The sequence below is a fragment of the Nycticebus coucang genome, chromosome Y (assembly GCF_027406575.1).
Source record: "Nycticebus coucang isolate mNycCou1 chromosome Y, mNycCou1.pri, whole genome shotgun sequence".
Classification (NCBI taxonomy): domain Eukaryota; kingdom Metazoa; phylum Chordata; class Mammalia; order Primates; family Lorisidae; genus Nycticebus; species Nycticebus coucang.
This window is the reverse complement of record NC_069805.1, coordinates 3,635,582-3,660,204: the sequence shown is the minus strand read 5'-3', so window position 1 is coordinate 3,660,204 and position 24,623 is coordinate 3,635,582. Positions and strand designations below refer to the sequence as shown.

General features: G+C 34.0%; 1 protein-coding gene across 1 annotated transcript in view; it reads left to right on the top strand.

Moving 5' to 3' along the window:
- The first annotated feature begins 1,109 nt into the window (after positions 1 to 1,109).
- LOC128578966 (uncharacterized) overlaps positions 1,110 to 24,623 on the top strand; it is a 48,205-nt gene continuing 24,691 nt past the window's right edge. The window contains exons 1-2 of the mRNA XM_053581302.1: positions 1,110 to 1,115; positions 19,773 to 24,587. Of these exons, the coding sequence (XP_053437277.1) occupies positions 1,110 to 1,115; positions 19,773 to 24,587 (4,821 nt within the window). The remainder of the gene's footprint in view (positions 1,116 to 19,772; positions 24,588 to 24,623) is intronic.

Here is a 24,623-nt window from a genome sequence, read left to right as displayed (position 1 = left end):
TTACAAAAATTTTATACATAACTGAATCCATATTTCACTTTAAATGACTAAAAATTAAGGTTATCTGACAATATCAGGCATTAAAATTATTCAATAATTTATTATTTTTGTGTATTTGTTATTAAATAAGTTTGTGTAAAAAAGATGGAAAGGAATGAAAAGTAAAAGTATCTCAGTAATTCTGTATAATAATTGGAAGCTGTCCTTTAAAAATCTTAAAGGAAGTTGTGCAATAAAATGCTTAATAACTAGAATAATGCATCTCAGATCCCTCTCTTCTCTATTCCATCAGAAAACAATAACTTTGGAAGCAGTATCAAGAAAATGTCAGTTAAGCTGTTGGACCTCTCGTTCTGCCATTATCAACACACTCATATGACTAGAAGTAATAATTTATGTATCCGGAGTCAGCCACAAGAAGACTGCTCGGTACTTATTATATAAGAGAAAAATTTTCATGGGGGGTTGTATATAAATATCCATATGGATGCATATAAATTTAGTGTTTTCATTGGGAAGAAATTTTAACTTAAATTTCCTTGTAAAAAATGCAACTTCTTTTTTAAAGTTTTGTAAAAATAGGAAGGCAGATTTATGGCTAGACTGAGTTGTTAGAATACAACCCAATATTGTGGCTAGGCAGGGTGTCTCACACCTGTAATCTTAGCATTTCAGAAGGGTGATGTGGGAAGAAAACTTGAGGCCAGAAGTTATGGACCAGCCTGTGCAACAAAGTGAGAATCCATCTCTAAAAAATAAATAATATACAATTTGGAATGCTTACATCAAACTGGCTAACATAGCCTTCACCTCACGTATGGTGTTAAGACATTTATATTCTACACTTAATAGATTTAACATGTACCCTTGCAATATGCACCATAGGTGTGGTCCCACCAATTACCCTACCTCCATCCAACCTATCCTCTGCCCTCCTATCCCCCCTTCCTCTTCCCTTCCTCATCCTGGGCTATAGTTGTGTTTTATCTTTCATATATTTATTCCTTAATAAAAAATTATAAATAATATTATTTTAATAAATGTAGGATTTTCCAGGTAATAATAATAATGATGATGATGATGATGATAATAATAATAATAAGCCAGGCATGAAGGTGAGTGCTTATAGTCCTACTAGCAGGAGTTTGATGCAGGAGGATTACTAGAGCCTAAGAGAACAATAAGGTGAGTAAGCCATAATTATGCCAACATTACTGCACCTATATATGTGTGAGACTCTGTCTCAAATAACTATGTGTGTGTATATATAAGTATATACAAAATTATGTCCACCCTGTATATGTGTGCGTGCACACACACAAACTTTATAGCCACCCTATGTATGTGTGTATATGTTCATGTGGCCACACTGCATATGTGTGATGTGTGTACGTGTGTGTGTGTATATATATATATATATATATATATATACAGACTTCATGACCACCTTGTATATGTATGTGTATACACACAAACTTTATGGTCACCCAGTATAAATGTATATGTATACATATATATGAACTTCATGGCCACCAAGTGTATGTGTGTATATGTACATATATATCTATTTACATGTGCATATATGTATATATATATATATATATATATATATATGTATATACATTAGTTTGTGTATACATATATATACACAAACACACTAACACACGTATACAGGGTGGCCATTAAGTTCATGTATAAATATATATGTACACACACATACACAGGTACACATAAATATATATGTACACACGTTTATTTAAGACAGGTCTCACACACACACACACACACATATGTATGCACACACACACACTCCCCATATAGGGTGGCATATATACACACATACACATATATATACACATACTGTATGGCCACTCTGCATAGGTGTATGTGTATATATGTATCTATACAAATTTTATGGACAACCTGTATTTGCGTGTGTATGTATATAGAAACTTCATGGCCACCCTGTGTATCTGTGTGTGCATATAAAAATGTATATGCAAATTTTACGGCCACCTCATATATGTGTGTGTATATATAAATGTCTATACAAACTTCATGTCCATCCTATGTGTGTTTCCATATATATGTGTATACAGAATTCATGGCCACCCTGTATATGTGTATTTGCATATATATGGATATACAAACTGTATGGCCACTTGTATATGTGTGGATTTGTGTGTATAAATATGGATATAAGAACTTCATGGGCACCCTGTCTGTGTATTTGTGTATGGATATATGAACTTTATCACCACCCTGTATATATATGTGTGTGTAAATATATACACATATATGAACTTTATAGCAACCCTGTATATGCATGTGCACATCTATATATATGTATATACAAACATTATGACCAATCAGTATTTGTGTGTGTATGTAAATATATGTGAAATTCAAGGCCACACTCTGTGTGTGTGTGTGTATGTGTATATATAAACTTTATGGACATAGTATGAGGTTGTGTGTATGTGTGAGTGTGTGTGTATATATAATTTATGGCTACCTTTTATATGTCTGTGTATATATGTATACAAACTATAGCCAGGCAGTTAGTATATATGTATGTATATATGAACTTTATGGCCACCTAGTCTGTGTGTATGTATATATACTTATATATGAATTGTATGGCTTTCCTATATATGTGTGTGTATACAAATTTTATGGCCACCCTATATGTGTATACAACTTTATGGCCACCTGATATATGTGTGTGTGTGTGTATACATACATACATGTATACAAACTTTATGGCCACCTTGAATGTGTGTGTATATATATTTCTATATGTATATGACATTTACATATAAAAATATGTACAAATATATTTGTATACATAAATAAATTTATGTAAATATATATATTAAAGATATATAAATGTACACTTTTATTGATATATAAAAATGTATAAATATGTTTATTAAATATAACTAATATATTCATTTATATGTAAAAGATGTATATATATATTTATATATAAATATCTAATTTTATATCTTTTTCTTATATGAATCTCTGATATATTTATTTATATCTATGTATACATATACATAAAAAACTTGGATGAATATATATTTCTATATATAAATGTATATGTAAACACATATTCATGTATTTATATGAATATATAAATATATACTTTGTACATAAATACATAGGAATGAATGTATAAATATTTTTAAATTATATATGAAATATATGAACATATATTTTATATAGACACACACAGAGGGTGGCCATAAAGTTTGTATATAAAATATTTTATTCATATGTAACATACACACAGACTTTATAGCCATTTTTGGTATATGTATGTGTGTATATATTTGTACATAAAAACTTCATGGCCACCCTGTATATAAGTATATATAGACAAATTTTATGGGCACCCTGTATATATTCGTGTATATAAACACACAGACTTTATGCCCATCGTATGGGTTGTATTTGTATACACAAACTTTTGGGCACCCTATTAATGAGTGTGTGTACATGTATGAAAATTATATATATATATATAAAATTATGGCCACCCACTGTATGTGTGTGTTCATATATACATATACACACAAACCTCATGGCCTCCTATATGTGTATGTGTGCAAATATATAAATGTATACACAAACTTCACATCCACCCTGTGCATGAGGAAAACTTCATAGCAACCCTGTGTGTGGGTGGGTGTATGTCTATATGTATTCTATGAATACCCTGGTGTGTGTGTGTGTGTGTATAAATTTATAGCCACCCTGTATATGGGTGTGTGTATATACAAACTTCAGGACTGTATACATGTATACAGGCCTGTATATGTGTGTGTATATAAATATATGCAAACTTCTGGGTCACAGTGTCCATGTGTGTGTCTTATACATATATTTATATATATGTATACATTATGGCCATAGTGTATGTGTGTGTATATGTATTTCTCATGGCCAACTGTGTGTGTACATATTTATATATATCCATATATGAAATTTATGGGCATACTTTTTACGTGTGTGTGTATATGCACACACAAAGTATAGCCACCAGTGTGTATGTATACATGAATGTTATAGCCCCCTGTGTTGTGTGTATATGTATGTATGAACTGTATGTATGTATCAATTCCATGGCTTCCCTGTATGTGTGTGTATACAGATGGGGAAACTTTATGGCCACTCTTTTTTGTATGTATGTATACAGAAACTTTATGCCACAAGTGTGTTGGTATATATGTATATGTGAAGCTGTGAGTGTGCCATAAATTTTAATGTTTATGGCTCTGTGTGAGCCATAAAGTTGATGTATGCATATACCCGCCCACATATGTGTATATGCCAACACACATGTGGTCATATTTGGCATATGTTTGTATGTGTATATGTATACAAATATGTCCACCATGTGTGCATACATGTATATACAAAATTTATGGCAATTCTGTGTGTGGGAATATATGTATATGAACTTTATGACTACCTTTTATGTATGTGTGTGTGTTTATGTATATGTGCGTGTATGTGTATCTTTGTGTGTATATATATATGTATACACACATCACACACACATACATATATATACATATAATATTCAACTTTATGGCCACCCTGTATGTGTATATGTTTATATATGATTTTATGACCACTCTGTGTGTATATACATAAATATGGATTTTATGGCTTCCCTGTGTGTGTTTCTATGTATACACAAACTTTATGGCCACATGCGTGCTCTGTATGTAGATATATTTGAAGTATTTGTGTGTGTGTACATATACAAACTTTATGGCCTCCTTGTGTGTGTGTGTGTATGTATGTATGAACTGTGTGGCTCCCTTGTCTGTGTGTATCACACAAACATTCAGCCACTCTGAGTGTGTGTATATGCATTTGTAGCCACCCTGTATGTGAGCATATATACAAACTTTGGGGCCACCCTGTATATGCGTGTGTGCGTGTGTGTGTAAGTATATGCAAGCTTCCAGTATATGGTCACATTGTGTGTGTGTATGTATATGTGTGTGCATATGTATATGTCTGTGTATATATATGTATACACACATCACACACAATGTATGTAATATATATTCAAACTTTATGGCCACCCTTTTTGTGTGTGTATTTATGTATATATGAATTTATGCCTACCCTGTTTTTATATACATATATGGATATTATGGCTTCTCTTTGTGTTTGTGCGTGTATACACAAACTTTATGCCCACATTTGTGTTCTGTATGTAGGTACATTTCAAGTACTATATGTGTGTATGTATATATTCAAACTTTATGGCCACTCTGTGTGTATATGTGTGTGTGTACATGTAGAAATTTTATGGCCACTCTGCGTGTGGATAAACTGTGTGGCTCCATGTATGTGATTATCACACAAACATTATGGCTACTCTGTGTGTGTGTATGAATTTATAGCACCACCCTGTATATGTGTGTGTGTATGTATAAACTTCAAGGCAATCCTGTATATGTGTGTGTGTGTGTAAGTACATGTGAACTTCCTGGTCACACTGTGTGTCTGTGCATATACATATGTGTATATACATAATGTATATAATATCTCTATATATAGGAAACATGGCCACAGGGTTTGTGTGTATATGTACATCATTGTTACACTGTATGTATATTTCTTTATATGCATATATGAACATTATGGGTACCCTTTATCTGTGTATGTATATACAAACTGTAGCCACCAGTGTGTATGTATACATGAGTATTATGGCCACCCTGTGTTGTGTGTATATGTATATAAACTTATGCCCAACGGTGTGCGTTTGTGTGTGTATCTATACATATATGGGAATTGCAGGGCTTCCCATATAAAGGCTTCCTAGTAGATGTGTGTGTGTGTGTATGAATGTGCAAACTTTATGGCCACCTGGTGTGTGTGTGTGTGTGTGTATGTACATATACACAAACTTTATGGCCACATTTCTGTTTGGTATATATGTTTATGTAAAGCACTTGTAAAGTATATGATTGTGTGTGTGTATGTGCATATGTATATACAAACATTATGGCTCCATATGTGTATATGTATATACAAACATTATGGCTCCATACTAAGTATGCAGTATATGTTTGTGTGTGTGGGCATATATGTATATACAAAATTTATAGGCACTCTGTGTGTGGGTATATGTAGATATGAAATTCATGGCTGCCTTGTATGTATCTGTGTGTATGTATATGTCTGTGGGTATGTATATTTGTATATAAATGTATATGTGTGTTTATACATATATATGTATACACATGACATCCACACATTTGTATTGTATATACACATGTATATACACACATATACAAACATTATGACCCCTCTGTGTATATGTGTGTGTGTATTTATACAAACTTCAGGGCCACTGTGTGTTTATACAAACCTCATGGCCACCTGTATATGTATGTGTGCATAGATATAAATGTATATACAAACTTCACATTCACTGTGTGCATGTGTGTCCATATATGTGCATGGATACTTCATGGCAACCCTGTATGTGTATGTGTGTGTATGAGTACATATGTATTTTGGGCAACTCTGTGTGTGCGTATAGATATGTATGAACTGTGTGGCTCTTTTGTATGTATATATCACACAAACATCAGGGCTACTCTGTGTGTGTGTTTATGAATTTATAGCCACTTTGTACATATGTGTGCATAATCACAAACTTCAGGGCTACCCTATATATGTTGTATGTAAGTATATGCAAACTTCCTCATACACTGTGTGTGAATATAATTGTTTAAACATTTATATAAAAACTTAAATATACATTTATATTTATACACACATATACATTATGTCCACAGTGTATGTGTATATGTTTATATATCATGATCATACTGTGTGTATACATTATGTCCACATGGTATGTGTATATATCACGGTCACACTGTGTGCATATTTATGTATAGGCATATATGAACCTTATGGGTATGCTTCATATGTGTATGTGCATATGTATACACAAACTATAGCCACCCAGTGTGTCTGTAGTATGTACATATGAACATGATAGCCACCCTGTTTTTTGTGTATATGTATATGCAAATTTATTTGTATATGTATGTGTATATACATATGTATATGTATATGCCCTCCTGTGTGTGTTTATGTGTATCATACATATATAAGAATTCCATGGCTTCCTGTATGTGTGTGTGTATGGATATACTGATTTTATGGCCACCTTTGTGTATGTGTGTGTATATATGTATGTATACACATCCTTCATGGCCACATGTGTCTTGGTATATACATAAATATGAGTGTGTGTGTGTGTGTGTGTGTACACACACATGGCCATATTTGGTATATGTTTGTGTGTATGTGTATATGTATATACAAATATGTCCACAGTATGTGTGTACATATACGTACATACAAAATTTATGGCAATTCTGCATGGGGGTATATGTGTATATAAATTTTATGGCTACCTTGTATGTATGTGTGTGTATGTATATGTGCATGCATATATATATGTCTCTCTCTATATATTTCACACACACATACACATAGATATAATATATACTCAAATTTCATGGCCACCCTGTGTGTGTATATATGTATAGATGAGTTTATGGCCACCTGTGTGTATGTACCTATATATGTATATTATGGCTTCCCTTTCTGTTTGTGTGACTATGTGTCTATTTACACAAATTTATGGCCACATGTGTGTTCTTTATGTCAGTACATATCAACTACTTGTGTGTATGTATGTCTGTGTGTGTATACAAATTTTATGGCCACTCTGTGTGTATGTGTGTGTGTAAGTATAGAAATTTTATGGCCATCCTGTGTGTGTGTATATGAACTGTGTGGTTCCATGTGTGTGTATATCATACAAGCATTATGGCCACTCTGTGTATGTGTTTATGAATTTATAGCCACCCTGTACATGTGTATATACAAACTTCAGGGCCACCCTGTATGGATGTGTGTGTATGCAAGTATATGTGAACTTCCTAGTCACACTGTGTGTGTGTGCATATACATACATATATAATGATATTATGTAAGATAGTATATATATGTAAACAGTATGGCCACTGTGTTTGTATATGTGTATATGTATATTATGGTTACTGTGTGTGTATATTTACATATATGCGTATATGACCTGTATGGGAACATTTTGTGTGTGTGTGTGTGTGTGTGTGTGTATACACAAACTAAAGCCACCAGTGTGTATAAATGTATGTATACATGAACTTAATGCCCTCCCTGTGTTCGGTCTATATGTATATATGACTCAAGGGCCACACTGTGTGTTTGTGGGTGTATGATAGACATACATAGGAATGCATGGCTTAGGAATTGCATAGCTTCCCTATATATGTGTGCGTGTGTATGGATATGCAAAGTTTATGGCCACCAGGTGTGTGTGTGTGTGTATGTATACACAAACATTGTGGCCACATATGTGTTGGGTATATATGTATATGTGAAGTACTTGTAAAGTATTTGGTATATACAAACATGACCACAGTGTGTATATGCATAAATATATGCATTCTGTGTGTGGGTATATGTGCATATGAACTTTATGGCTACCTTGAATGTATACATTCAATGTGGCTACCTTGAATGTATACCCATGTGTGGGTATGTACATGTGTGTGTATACATATGAATACATGTGTGTATGTACACATACATACAAATTTTATGGCCACATGGTGTGTACACAAACCTCCTAGCCACTTGCATATGGCTTTGTGCATAGATATAAACATATATGCAAACTTCACATCTACCTTGTGCATGCGTCTCCATATATGTGCATGCAAACTTCATGGCAATTGCTGATGTGTGTGTGTGTATGTATGTATGTATGTATGTATGTATGTATGTATATATTTATACACAAACTTTATGGACACATTTCTGTTTGGTATATATGTTTATGTAAAGACTTGTAAAGTATGAGGTATATGTTTATATGTGTATATGTATATGTATGTACAAACATGACGACATACCAAGTATGCAGTATATGTTGTGTGTGTGGGCATATATGTATATACAAAATTTATGGCCTTCTGTGTGTGGGTATATGTAGATATGAAATTTATGGCTACCTTGTATGTATCTGTGTGTATGCATATGAGTGTGGGTATGGATATATGTGTGTACATACATATGTATGTGTGTTTATACATATATATGTATACACATTACACCCACATATATGCATTATATATGCATATATATATATATGCACACATACAAACATTATGGCCACTCTGTGTGTGTGTACTTATACAAACTGTAGAGCCACTGTGTGTGTATACAAACCTCATGCCACCTGTATATGCATGTGTATATACAAATGTATATACATACTTTGCATCCACCCTGTGCATGTGTGTCCATATATGTGCATGGATGCTTCATGGCAACCCTGTATGTTTATGTGTGTGTATGTATACATATGTATTTCGGGGCAATCCCGTGTATGTATATAGATATGTACAAATTGTGTGTCTCCTTTGTATATGTATAACACACAAACATTAGGGCCACTCTGTGTGTGAGTGTGTTTATGAATTTATAGCTGCTCTGTACATATGTGTATATACACAAACTTCAGGGCACCCTGTATATTTGTGTGTAAGTATATGCATTCTTCCTGGTTACACAGTGTGTGTGTGTGTGTGTGTGTGTGTAATTGTATAAACATTTATATAAAAACTTAAATATATATTTATATTTATACACACATATACATTATGTTCACAGTGTATGTGTGTATGTGTATATATGGTGGTCATACTGTTTGTGTGCATATTTATGTATATGCATATATGAACTTTATGGGTATGCTTCATATGGGTATGTTCATTTGTAAACATAAACTGTAACCACTTAGTCTGTATGTATTTATGTATGTGTATATGAATGTGATAGCCACCCTGTGTTGTGTGTATATGTATATGCAAATTTATGGCCAGCTTGTGTTTGTATGTATATCTATCCATATATAAGAATTCCATGGCTTCCTGTACATGTGTGCATAATGTATGTGTAGACTTTATGGCCACTCTTGTGTGTGTGTGTATGTTTGTATACACACCCTTCATGGCCACATGTGTGTTGGTATATACATATATAAACACGTGGCCATATTTGGTACATTTTTGTGTGCATACATGTGTTTATACGTATATATGTATACACACATCGCACCCACATATATGTATTATGTATAAAATGTATATATACATATACAAACATTATGGCCTGTGTGTGTGTGTGTGTGTGTATTTATACAAACTTTATGGCCACAGTGTGTGTATACAAACTTTCTGGCCACCTGTATATGGATGTGTGCATACATACAAATGTATACATACATCCACCCTGTGCATTTGTGTCCAAATATGTGCATGGATACTTCATGGCAACCCTGTATGTTTATGTGTGTATGTGTACATAAGTATTTTGGGTTAAGCCTGTGTGTGTATAGTATGTTTGAACTGTGTGGCTCCTTTGTATGTGTATATCACACAAACATTAGGACTACTCTGTGTTTGTGTACATTTATTTAAAACCTTTATGTATGTGTATATACACAAACTTCAGGGCCACCCTGTATATGTGTGTGTGTAAGTATCTGCATTCTTCATGGTTACACTGTGCGTGTGTGAATATAATTATATAAACATTTGTATAAAAGCATAAATATTTATTTCTATTTATACACAAGTATACATAATGTCCACAGTGTATGTGTGTATGTGTATATATGATGGTCATACTGTGTGTGTGTGCATTTTTATGTATATGTGTATATGAACTGGCTATGCTTCATATGTGTATGTGCATATGTATACACAAACTATAGCCACCCAGTGTATATGTAGGTATGTATATAGAAATGTGATGGCCACCCTGTGTTGTATGTGTATGTTTATGCATATGTGAATTTAAGGCCATCCTGTGTGTGTTTGTGTGTGTATCTCTACATATATAAGAATTCCATGGCTTCCTGTATATGGATGTGCAGACTTTATAGCCTCCCTTGTATGTGTGTGTGTGTGCGTATGTGTGTATGTATACACACCCTTCATGGCGACGTGTGTTGGCATATATGTATATATAAACACACATGTGGCCATATTTGGTATGTGTTTGTGTGTGTGTGTATACAAATATGTCCACTGTGTGTGTGCATATATGTATATACAAAATGTATGGCAATTCTGTGTGAGGGTATATGTGTATATGAATTTTATGGCTACCTTGTATGTATGTGTGTGTGTGTATGTATATGCGCATGTATATATATATATGTATATATATGTGTGTGTCTCTGTTTATATATATATATGTATACACACGTCACACACACACATATAGATAATATATACTCAAACTTTATGGCCACTGTGTATGTGTATATATGTATATATGAATTTATGGCCACCCTGTGTATATGTACCTATATATGGATATTATAGTTTCCCTTGGTGTGTATGTATACATATATATATACACAAACTTTATACCCACTGTGTGTTCTATATGTAGGTACATATCAAATACTTGTGTGTATGTCTGTGTGTGTATATATACAAACTTTATAGCCACTCTGTGTGCATGTGTGTGTGTACATATAGAAATTTTATGGCCACTCTGTGTGTGTATATGTATGTATGAACTATGTGGTTCCATGTATGTGTATATTATACACAGATAGCCACTCTGTGTGTGTGTATATGAATTTATAGCCACCCTGTATGTGTGTGTATATACAAACTTCAGGGCCACCCTACATATGTGTGTGTGTAAGTATATGCTAATTTCCTGGTCGCACTGGGGTGTGCATATACATACATATGTAGGTATATGTAAGATAAATTTCTGTAAGATAACATATATATATGTTTACATTATGGCCACAGTTTTTGTGTGTGTATATGTATATCATGGTTACACTGTGTGTGCATATTTATATATATATGACCTTTACGGGTACCTTTTATGTGTGTGTGTACGTTTACACAAACTATAGCCACCAGTGTGTATATACGTATGTATACATGAATGTAATGGTCACCCTTTGCTGTGTGTATATGTATATATGACTTTATGGCCACCTTGTATGTGTGTGTATTATATATACACAAAAATTATGGCCACATTGTTTTTGGTATATATGTATATGTGAAGTACTTGTAAAGTCTTTGGTATATGTTTGTGTGTATGTATATGTATATACAAACATGGCCACTGTGTGTGTATGTGTGTTTGCATATAGGTATATACAAAATTCATGGCAATACTGTGTGTGGGTATATGTACATATGAACTTTATGGTACCTTGTATGTATAAGTGTGTATGAATGTGTGTGTATACATATGTATACATGTGTGTGGATAGATAGATAGATAGATAGATAGATAGATAGATAGATAGATAGATAGATACACAAACTTTATGGCTACACTGTGTGTGTACAAACCTCATAGCCACTGTATATGGATGTGTGCATAGAAATAAGTGTATATACAAACTTCACATCCACCCTGTGCATGTGTGTCCATATATGTGCATGCAAACTTTATGGCACCGCGTATGTGTATATGTGTACAAATGAATTTTATGGCTACCCTTTGTGTGTGTGTCTATATGTATATTTGAAGTTTATGGCAACCCCGTGTGTGTGTGTATGTATGAGCTGTATGGCTCCTTCTATATATCACACAAAATATTAGGGCTACTTTGTGTGTGTGTATATGAATTTATACCTACCCTGTACATGTGTGTGTATATACAAACATCAAGGCCACCCTGTATATGTGTGTGTAAGTAAATGGTTACACAATTGTGTATATAAATATATTTATATATTCACAAATACATATATATATATATATTTAAATTGATACAGACATGTACATTATGTCCATAGTATATGTGTGTATATGTATATATCATGGTCATTCTGTGTTTGTGTTATTTATATATATGCATATATGAACTTTATGGGTATGCTTCATATATGTATGTGTATATGTACACACAAACTATAGCTACCCAGTATGTACACATGTATGTATATATGAATAGTGATCACCCTGTGTTGTGCATATTCATATATACGAATTTGTGGACACCAGGTGTGTGGTGTGTGTGTGTGTGTCTGCGTGTGTGTATCTATATATAAAAGAATTCCATGGCTTCCCTATATGTGTGTATATGGATATGCAAACCTTATGGCTATCCTTGTGTGTGTGTGTGTGTGTATACACAAACTTTATGGCCACATGTGTGTTGGTATATATGTATATGTGAAGTAAGTACCAACACACATGTGGCCATATTAGTATATGTTTGTGTGTATGTGCATATGTATATACAAATATGTCCACTGTGTGCATGCATATATATATATATATAGTATATAATTGTATATGACTATATATATTGTATATGACATATATTGTATATGACTATATATATATATACAAAATATATGACAATTCTGTGTGTGGGTATATATGTATATAAACTTTATGGCTACCTTGTATGTATATGTGTTTGTGTATGTATGTCTATGCATATGTCTGTATGTGTATATATACATACGTATACAAACATATCTCTCTCACACACGCACACACAAAGAGAAGCCATAATATCCATATTTACGTATATACACAAAAGGTGGCCATAAACTCACATTTACATATACTCACACACACACACACACACACAGACAGGGTGACCACAGAGTTTGAATATATATTACGTGTGTGTGTGTGTGATGTGTGTATACATATATAATATATATACACAGAGACATACAGATGTACACACACACACACCCAGTGTGACCTGGAAGTTTGCATATACTTACACACACACATGCATGTACAAGTGTATTCAAACTTTATGGCCACTCTGTGTGTATGTGTATGTATAAATATAGAAATTTTATGGCCACCCTGTGTGTGTGTATATGTATGTATGAACTTTGTGGCTCCATTTATGTGAGTATTCGCACAAACATTATGGCCACTCTGTGTGTGTGTGTGTATATGATTTTATAGGCACCCTGTACATGTGTGTATGTACAATCTTCAGGGCCACGCTAAAGATGTGTGTGTGTGTGTAAGTATATGAGAACTTCCTGGTCACATTGTGTGTGTCTGTGCATATACCTATGTGTATGTACATATATAAACACACATTATGGCTGCAGTGTATGTGTTTGTATATGTATATCATAGTTGCACTGTGTGTATGTATTTATATATGCATATATGAACTTTATGGGCATGCTTTATATGTACGTGTGTATATAGGTATACATAAACTATAGCCACTCAGTGTGTATGTATGTATACATGAACATTATGGTCACCCTGTGTGTGTTTGTATGTATGTATGTATACCCAAACTTTATGGCCACATGTGTTTTTGATATATATGTGTAGGTGAAGTACTTGTAAAGTATTTGGTATATGTTTGTGGGTGTGTATGTATATATATATACATACAAACATTATGGCCTCTGTGTGTGTGCATATCTGTACATACATGTATATACAAAATTCATGGCAACTCTGTGTGTGGGTATATGTATATATGAACTTTATGATTCTCTTGTATGTATATGTGTGTGTAGGTATATGTGTGTGTATATATACGTATACACACATCTCACACACACATATATATTATAAATAATACACACATTTTATGGCTACTTCATGTGTATGTTTTTGTGTATATATAGAAACTGTATTTGTCTATGTGTATATATATGTATATATGAATGTGTGGCCACCCTGTTTGTATAGACATCTATATGCATTTTACGGCTTTCCTGAGTGGATTTGTGTGTATATGTGTATACAGACTTTATGGCTGCCTGGTATATGAGTATGTGTGAATTGATGTATACATATATACAAACTTTATGGCCACCCTATACGTGTGTGTGTATATATATCTATATATAAATGTATATGAAAATATGGACACATAAGTAAATATATTTGTATATGTAAATAATGCATGTGACTATATTTATATAAAAAGATATTTAAATGTTTATATATGTGTATACACACAAGCCTTATGGCCACCTGTATGTATATGTGTGTATATACATATCAATGTAAATACAGACTTCACAACAACCTTGTGCATGTGTGTCCATGTATGTGTATGCAAACTTAATAGCCACCCTGTATGTGGGTGTGTATGTGTATACACATATATGTATTTTATATATATATATACACACACACATATATTTTATATATGTATACATATATATTTTTTATGACTACCCTGTGTGTGTGTCCATATATGCATATATATGAAGTATGGAAATCCTGTGTGAGCATATAGGTATGTATGAACTGTGTGGCTCCTTCGCATATGTATATCATACAAACGTTACAGCCATTCTGTGTGTGTGTGTATGAATTTACAGCCACTCTGTATGTGTGTGTAAATACAAAGTATTTACAAGTCAAGGCCACCCTGTTTGTGTATATGTGTGTGTATGGAAACTTCTTGGTCACACTGTGTGTGTGTGCAAATATATACACAAACACACACATATATATACATATTTCCACAATGTATGTGTGTGTATATATGTATATGATGGTCACACTGTGTTTGTGCATATCGTATATATGCATATGTGAACTTTATTGGTATGCTTTATATGTGTGTGTATATGTATACACAAACTATGGCCACCCAGTGTTTATGTAAGTATACATGAACGTTATGGCTACTCTGTGTTGTGTGTGTACCTATATAAAAATTTATGACCACCCTGTGTGTGTGTATGTGTATCTATACAAATAATAGGAATTACATGGCTTCCCTGTATATGTGTGTATAAGGAAGTGCAAATGTTATGGCCACTGTGTGTGTGTGTGTGTGTATGTATACATAAACTTTATAGCCACATTTGTGTTTGGTATATATGTATATGGGAAGTACTTGTAAAGTATTTAGTATATTTGTGTGTGTGTGTTTATATGTATATACAAACATTATGGCCACTGTGTGTGTGTGCATATATGTATATTCAAAATTCATGGAAACTCTGTGTGTGTATATATGTATATATGAACTTTATGGCTACCATGTATGTTATATGTGTGTGTGTGTATATATATTTGTATATATATACATATGTATACACACTCACAGATATATATAATTATATATATTTACATATATATACAAACATTATGGCCACTCTGTGTATGTGTGTGTGTATTTATGCAAACTTTATGGCCACCCTGTATATGTATAGCATATATATTGCCACCTTTAGATGTATGTGTGCGTAGACATAAATGTATAAACAAATTTCACATCCACCCTGTGCATGTGTGTCCTTATATGTATATGCAAACTTCATGGCCATCCTGTACGTGTGTGTGTACATATATATTTTATGACTATCCTGTGTTTGTGTCCATATATATATATTTGAAATTTATGGCAATGCTCTGTGTGTGTATATGTATTTATAAACTGTGTGGCTCCTTTGAATGTGTATATCACACAAACATTGTAGCCACTCTGTGTGTGTGTATATGAATTTATAGCCACCTTGTACATGTGTTTTTATACAAACTTCAGGGCCACACCATATGTGTATGTGTGTGTGTGCACATTCCTGGTCACTGTGTGTGTTTTTATATGTCCACATATACATAAAAATTATGTCCACAGTGTATGTATGTTTATATAAGTATATATGGACACCCTGGATATGAGTTATGTACAAATTAACGTAAATAAATATATATATGCATGTATTTGTGTGTGTGTATATAAAACTTGTGTGTGTATAAAACTTTATGGCCACCATGAATATGTGTGTGTGCATATGATCATGTACACATATATACATTTATACACACAAAACTCATGGCCACCTGTCTATGTATGTGTGCATAAATATCAATATATATAAAATTTTACATCCATCTTGTGTATGTGTGTCCATATATGTGTATACAACCTTCATGGCCACCCTATATATGTGTGTGTATGTATATGTGTATGTTATGACTACCCTGTGTGTGTGTGCGTGCATTTATGTATACACAAAATTTATGGCAACTCCGTGTGTGTATATGTATATTTGAACTATATGGCTACCTTGTACATATATGTGTGTGTATGTGTGCATAATATATATATATATTCATTCATATATTATAATATACATATAATATGTATAATATACATGATATATGTATATTCATATATATAAAGATATATACTTTATAGCCCCCCTGTGTGTATGTGTGTGTGTGTGTGTGTATAAATTTGTAGCCACTCTACACACTGTGTGTCAGTGTGTACATACATACTGACCTTATGACCACCCTGTGTATGAGTGAGTATATATATACACATATGAACTTTAGGACCAAAATGTATATGTATGTGTGTGTATGAGTTTGTGTATATACATAATATAAGAATTTTATGGTTGGTGGCGCCTGTGGCTCAGTGAGTAGGGCGCCGGCCCTATATGACGAGGGTGGCGGGTTCAAGCCCAGCCCCAGCCAAACTGCAACAAAAAAAGAATAGCCGGGCATTGTGGTGGGCGCCTGTAGTCCCAGCTGCTCGGGAGGCTGAGGCAAGAGAATCGCCTAAGCCCAGGAGTTAGAGGTTGCTGTGAGCCGTGTGACACCACGGAACTCTCAAAAAAAGAATTTTATGGTCACCCTGTTCATATGTGTACACATATATACAAATACCTGGATATGAGTGTGTATATATAGACATATGGCCATCCTGTATATGTGTGTGTATGTGTGTATATACATATGAACTTTATGGTGACCCTGTATATGTGTGTATCTATATATCTATATGTATATAACTTCTGGCCATACTGTGGGTGTTTATATATATATATGTATATGTATATATTAACTTTATGACTATCCTTTATACGTCTGTGTGTATGTATATAAACTTTACAGCCATCAAGTGTGTATGTATGACCTTTGTGTGTCTATGTGTATGTATATACAAACTTTATGGCCATCCTGTCACCCTGCGTGTGTGTGTATACATACGTATGTATACACACGTATGTATACACACGTATGTATACACACACACACGCTTTTATTGTCACTTGTGTGTGTTTATTGGTGTATATGTATATGTGAACTTTACAGTATATGTGTGTGTGTCTGTATATGTATATACCAACATTATGGCCACACTCTGTGTATATAACTATCACTACCGTGTGTGTATGTATATGTGAACTTTATGGCCCCCCTGAATATGTGTATGTGTATTTTTATATCTATATCTAATAATTTCATATTTATAAATATGTATAAAGATATTTAAATACATGTGTATATATAGGTATATATAAAAGACATACATTTACTTACATATAAAATATATAAATATATGTATTTACTTATATATGTAAATATATTTATTTATATGTGAAAACATATGAATAGATTTATATATGTATACATTTTTATATGTAAAGATAGATATATTTATATATGTACATATCTTTATATATATTGATACATTTATATATCATACTTTTAATATGTGTATATAAAAATATTTACAAATGTAGATATATAGTAAACATATATAAATTAATGTAGATATATACGTAAATATTTATAAATTATTTATATAAATATGTAAATAATATATATTACATTATAAATAACTATATAACATATACATATATATGTGAGTACATATATATTATATAGTTTATATACATAAATACACATACAGAGTGGCCATAAAGTTTGTGTATAAATTACTATATACATATACACATGTACATACAAACTTTATGGCCATTCTTTGTATATGTGTGTGTATATATATATGTATATGCAGATTTTATGGCTACTTTGTATATATGTGTGTGTGTGTATATATGTACATTCAGATTTTATGGCTACTTTGTGTATATATAGAGAGAGAGAAAGAGAGAAAACATTTTATATTTTTGTATATATAAAAATATATATACACAAATATACATATATATTGGTGTATATTTATACACACACACCCATACATACACTTTATGGCCAACCCTAATTATTGGGCTTATTATTTGATTAGAAATTAATTGTATGTATATTATAGTTTGATAATTTAGTAAAATAAAACATTTCCAATTTACGACAAATATGTATCACAAACATTGTGGATACAATGAAGATACATTAGTTACAACTACATATGATAGTGGAAGCAATGACAGACATAATTATTATATATGATTATGTAAGTTGCACTCTTCCTAAAAACACTCAGCTAAGGAGATAAGTGATGTGCAGATAAATATGCTCAGTGTAGAATGGTGTTCTTACTATTTATAACATGCCTCTAATTTACTTCTAGCATTTGATTTCCTCATTCAACTGGATTTAATTGTTATTTGTATCTAGGAGTTATATTCTGAACTTCTAAAGTATGCCCTGTGTAACATTTATTACTGTCTGTCATGTCATATAAAATTTACATATATGGTAGAAAATATATAACTCTTATATACTTACATACTTTCAATATAAACCAAAACACCTAATTTATGTGTGTTGTATAATCGCTATATACATCTATGTAATTTATAATTCACATTATACCTATTTTAATTTATATGCAGGATGTATGCCTATAAATATGTCTGTCTGATATACATGAAGATTATCTTTGTTTTCTCATTCAGGTTCAGCAAGGTAGTCCTGTTTTCTGTGTTTTTGGCAGTCATTGGGAACTGGTAGGCCTGGTCAGTGAGACCTCCGTAGCCTGTTATAAGCCTATTCTTGTCATCAAGACAGCCCCATACATTTCTTGGATGAGATGGCTTATCAAGGCATTCCAGAATCCACTGGACCCTATTTTTTCCTTACCCTGCAGTTTTCTTACTGGAGTTAAACAGGATTCACAGAAAAGGCATAGCCGTAACAGAAGCTCTGCCCCTTCAGCATCTCACACATTAAGCACTTCCCCATTGAACAGACAGCGACGAAATCCTACTTCAATAATATTTGGTTCAACTACCAGAGTTTTTTTTCCTGGAAATAGACAATTATACCTTAAAAGTAGTCAGCTCTCCTCAGCTAGTAAATTCCCAATGATACTATCCTGGACATCTCCAATTGCTAAACCATGGGATTCTTTCACTACAGCTGAGCCATCGAGTACCCTAATAGCTGATACTTTTCAATCTTTGGGGGTTTTTGGACCCCAGAGTCCCCAAACAGCTGATATATCTACACCCTGGGACTTTCCTCAGAAAAGTGTAATACAATGTCAATATCAAATTATGACTGACATGGTAAGATCCTCTATTAAACCATTAACTAGTACAGCTGGGCTTCATACTATACCATTATTTAATGCTGATGGATCATCGATGCTGTTTTCAAATGACATGGATGGAACCCGGTTTTTTTCTGGGATCAGTGCTGTTCCATTTCAAGTTCAGTCTAGTAAAGTTCCTTCCCTTGGTCAATTGGTGGCTAAACCTTGGCTGGAATTTACTCCTAATGTTGGAACTTCAGCACAATTTGTACCTTGTAAAATGGGAACAGTGATACAGATTCAATCTACTGAAGAGTTCATTAGAACCCAATTGTACCATGTAGTGGATAAAGTAAATACTGGTCTTAATACTGCAACATTGCATCCATGGGCTTCTTTAATAGTTAATAAAATTGAATTGTGGGCTCATTCTGCCCTCAAGGAAGAAGAATCCCATAAGCCTATACTAACCCATACTTTGGAATCATGGTTTCAGCCCATCTTGAATATATTTAGAACCCAAGAACCTGTGGAAAACACAGATGGATATCAGATTCTCCCAGAATCTAAGTCAACTAAATTTTGGACTGCCTCCACACTTAATATTCCTTTCTCTTTGGCTCAGTCTTCATCTGATACAACTAAGTCTCAGGCACAATATAAAGCCAATATGATCAGACCCTCAAATGAAATGAAAGGAACTAATCCATTGAGTAATCATAAGACTGTTGTACTTGAATCTCAGAGGCAGCCAGAAGACACAACATGGCTCTCCATCCATCATATTGAACATGTAATTGAGTCTACCATTCACTCTAAAGTTGATACTATCAAGCTCTGGGCTGAGTCTGATGCACATATAATCCAAAACTGGATCCAGCCAGAAACTCAATCAGAAAAACTGTTGACTCAGAGGATAAGTGATACAACAAGATCATGGCAACAGACTACAACAGAAAGAATCAAACCCTGGATTCAGTCTAAACAGAAAATGTTCAGATCCAGGACCAAGACTGAAAAAATTCAAGATAAGAATATGCCCCAGCCAGAAGCAGATATAATTAGATTATGGGCCCAAACTGAAACTGAAACAATCATACCCTGGAACCAGCCTGAATCTAATACAATAAAAGCTTTCTTCTCAACTAAATTAGATCACGTTAAACCAACTACCCATCCAGATTTTAAAACTGTCTATCCTTGGTCTCAGCCTGACATTGATATAATCAGATTATGGACTCAAGCTGAATTTAGCAGCATTCAACAATGGAAAAAGCCTGAAACATTTGCATTCAGGCCAGGGATACAGTCTGAAGTTAAAATAGTAATACCCTTGTCAAAACTGAAGGATGATATAGTTACCTTTTGGTTCCCATCAGAAACTGATGCAATAGAAACTGGGAGCCAATCTGAATCTCAAACAAATCTTCCCTTGTCTGAGATTGAAACTGACAGAGTCAGACCTTGGTTGCAAATACAAATGGATACATTCAAACATTGGATTGAGACAGGAATTCAAACAGTTCACCCCTGGACCAAAATTGAAGATGATATAGCCAGATCTTGGACTCACACTGAGGGTGATACTGTAAAACCTTGGATCCAGAATGAATTGGAGACAGTCACAGGATTGACAGAGCCAGTAACTCAAACAGCACATCACTGGATACAATCTGAGACTGAAATAGTTGGGCCCTGGAATCAACCTCTGGATGATAAGTTAAGAGCTTGGATACAACATGATATTTATAAAATTAGGCCCTGGTATAAGTTTGAAAGTGATGAAATTAAATTTTGGACCCAGACTGAAGTTGATGCAGTGGGATCCTGGATTCAGGCAGACGTTAATATAGTCAATCCTTGGGTAAAAAATGAAGCTAGTACATTAAGCCCATGGACACAGGATGAGTCTCTGGAATTAAATACCCTGAAACAGTCTAAAACCGATCCATTCATACTGTGGACCCAGGTAGAAATTCCAGAAATAAATCCCTGGGCACAATCTGAAATTGACACAGTCATACTGTGGACCCAGGCTAAAACTCCAACAGTAAATCAGTGGACAGCTATGTCAGCTGGTATAGGGACAAAGACTGAATTTCAAGAATTAATGCCCTGGAGAGAATCTGGAACTGATCCAATTACATTGTGGACTCAAGAAAAATCTTCAGCAGTGACTCTATGGACACAGCCTATATTGAATACACTCACATTGTGGACTCAAGATGAATCAGCAGTTTTAAGTCCCTTGACAGAGTCTGTATCTGATACAGTCATACCAGGGACCCAGGAGGTACTTCTAGCAATAAATTCCATAACAAATATTATACATAACACTATCATGCTGTGGTGGAAAGATGAATCCCCAGCAGTAAATACTTGGGTCCTGTCTGAATTTGATTCAGTTTCATTGTGGACACAGTCTAATTTGTCATCAGTAAATCCCTGGACACAAACTAATACTGACACAATCACACTGTGGATGCAGCCTGAATCTTTAGCAGGAAATCTATGGAATCAGTTTGAAACTGATATAATCACACCTACAACAAACATTAAATCACCAGTAGTATATTTATGGTCCTATACTGTGTGTACACAGGCTGAATCACATTTACTCAATCACTTTTACTCAATCTCTCACATTTATTCAACACAGTCTAAGACTAGTATTGTCACAATATCAATTCAGGATAAAACTCTGGAATTAAGTTCCTGGACAGGGTCTGAAAGTGATATATTCACACCTTGGACCCAGGCTGAAACTATAGTGGCAAGTACTTGGACTAAACCTGTGGGTGATGCCACTACACCATGGACTCAGGATAATCCTCTAGCAATAATTCCCTGGTCAGAGTCTGCCACTGATACTGTGACACCATGGACCAAGGCTGAATTTCCCATAGGAAATCCCTGGACACAATCTGAAATAGATACAGTAAGCCAGTGGGTCCCAGAAGATTCTATAGAAGTAAGTCTATGGACACAGACAATAGCCCCGATAGACAATCTGTGGACCACGTTTGAATTTACAGAACTAAATGTTCAGACAGAGCCCGCAGCTCATATTGTTATGCCATTGATTGAGACTGAGTCCCCACCAATAAATCTATGGGCACAGTCTGTATCTGATGCAATCAAATTATGGGCCCAAGATAGATCTCTACCAGTAAATCTCTGGATGGAAACTGTAACTTCCTTAATTACATCAGAGACACAGGCTGTATTTCCAATAGTAAATCCAGGGACAAAATCTGTAGCTGATAATCTCACACTGTGGATCCATGCTGAATTCACAGCAGTGTATCCATGGATGCCTTTGGCTGATATGATCACACAAAAGCCCCAGTCTGAGTCATCAGTAGTAAATTTATGGATGCAACATATGTCTGACACAGTCATTTTGTGGCCCCAAACTGAATCTCCACTAAGTTTTGGGACAGAGCCTTTACCCGATTCATTCAGACCATGGCCTCAGGCTGAATCTTCAACAGTAATTCATTGGATTGAGCTTGTAGCTAGTACAGTCACACTATGGACTCAGTCTGAATTTCTATCATCGTATCCCCAGATTCAGTCTGTATCTGATACACACATGTCATGGACACAGGATGAATCTCCAACAGTAAATCCCTGGATGCAGGCAATATCTGATATGGTCACTCTGTGGAACCAGGTAACTTCTCCAGTAAATCTCTGGACACAATATGAAACCTATGTGTTTACACAGTGGACAAAATCAGAATCACCAAAAGTAAGTCCCTGGACAAAGCTCAAAGTAGATTCTCTTACACTGTGGACCCAGGCTAATTCTGAAATTTTTAAACCTTGGACACATTTTGTTGTTAATACGGTGACACCGTTGGCTAAGAGTGTTTATTTAGCAGTAATTCCATGGACACAATTTGAAACTGCAACTATTACATCATGGACCCAGACTCTATTGCCAGCAAAAATTCCCTTAACAGTGGCTTTAACTACTACAGTTACACTGTGGAACATGAATGAAATTCTATCAGAAAATACCTGGACACAGTCTACAACAGAAATAGTCACAGAGTGGACTAAAAATGAATCTCCTGAAGTAAATCCCTTCATACAACCCATATCTGATATACTTATTCTTTTCACCCATGTTATTAATTTAGCAACAAATCATTGGACTCAGTCTGAAGCTATTACAATTACACCATGGACCCCGGTAGAATCTGTAGAAGTAAATGATTGGAGACAGGAAGTTTCTGAAAGAGTCATACCATGGACCCGGGTAAAA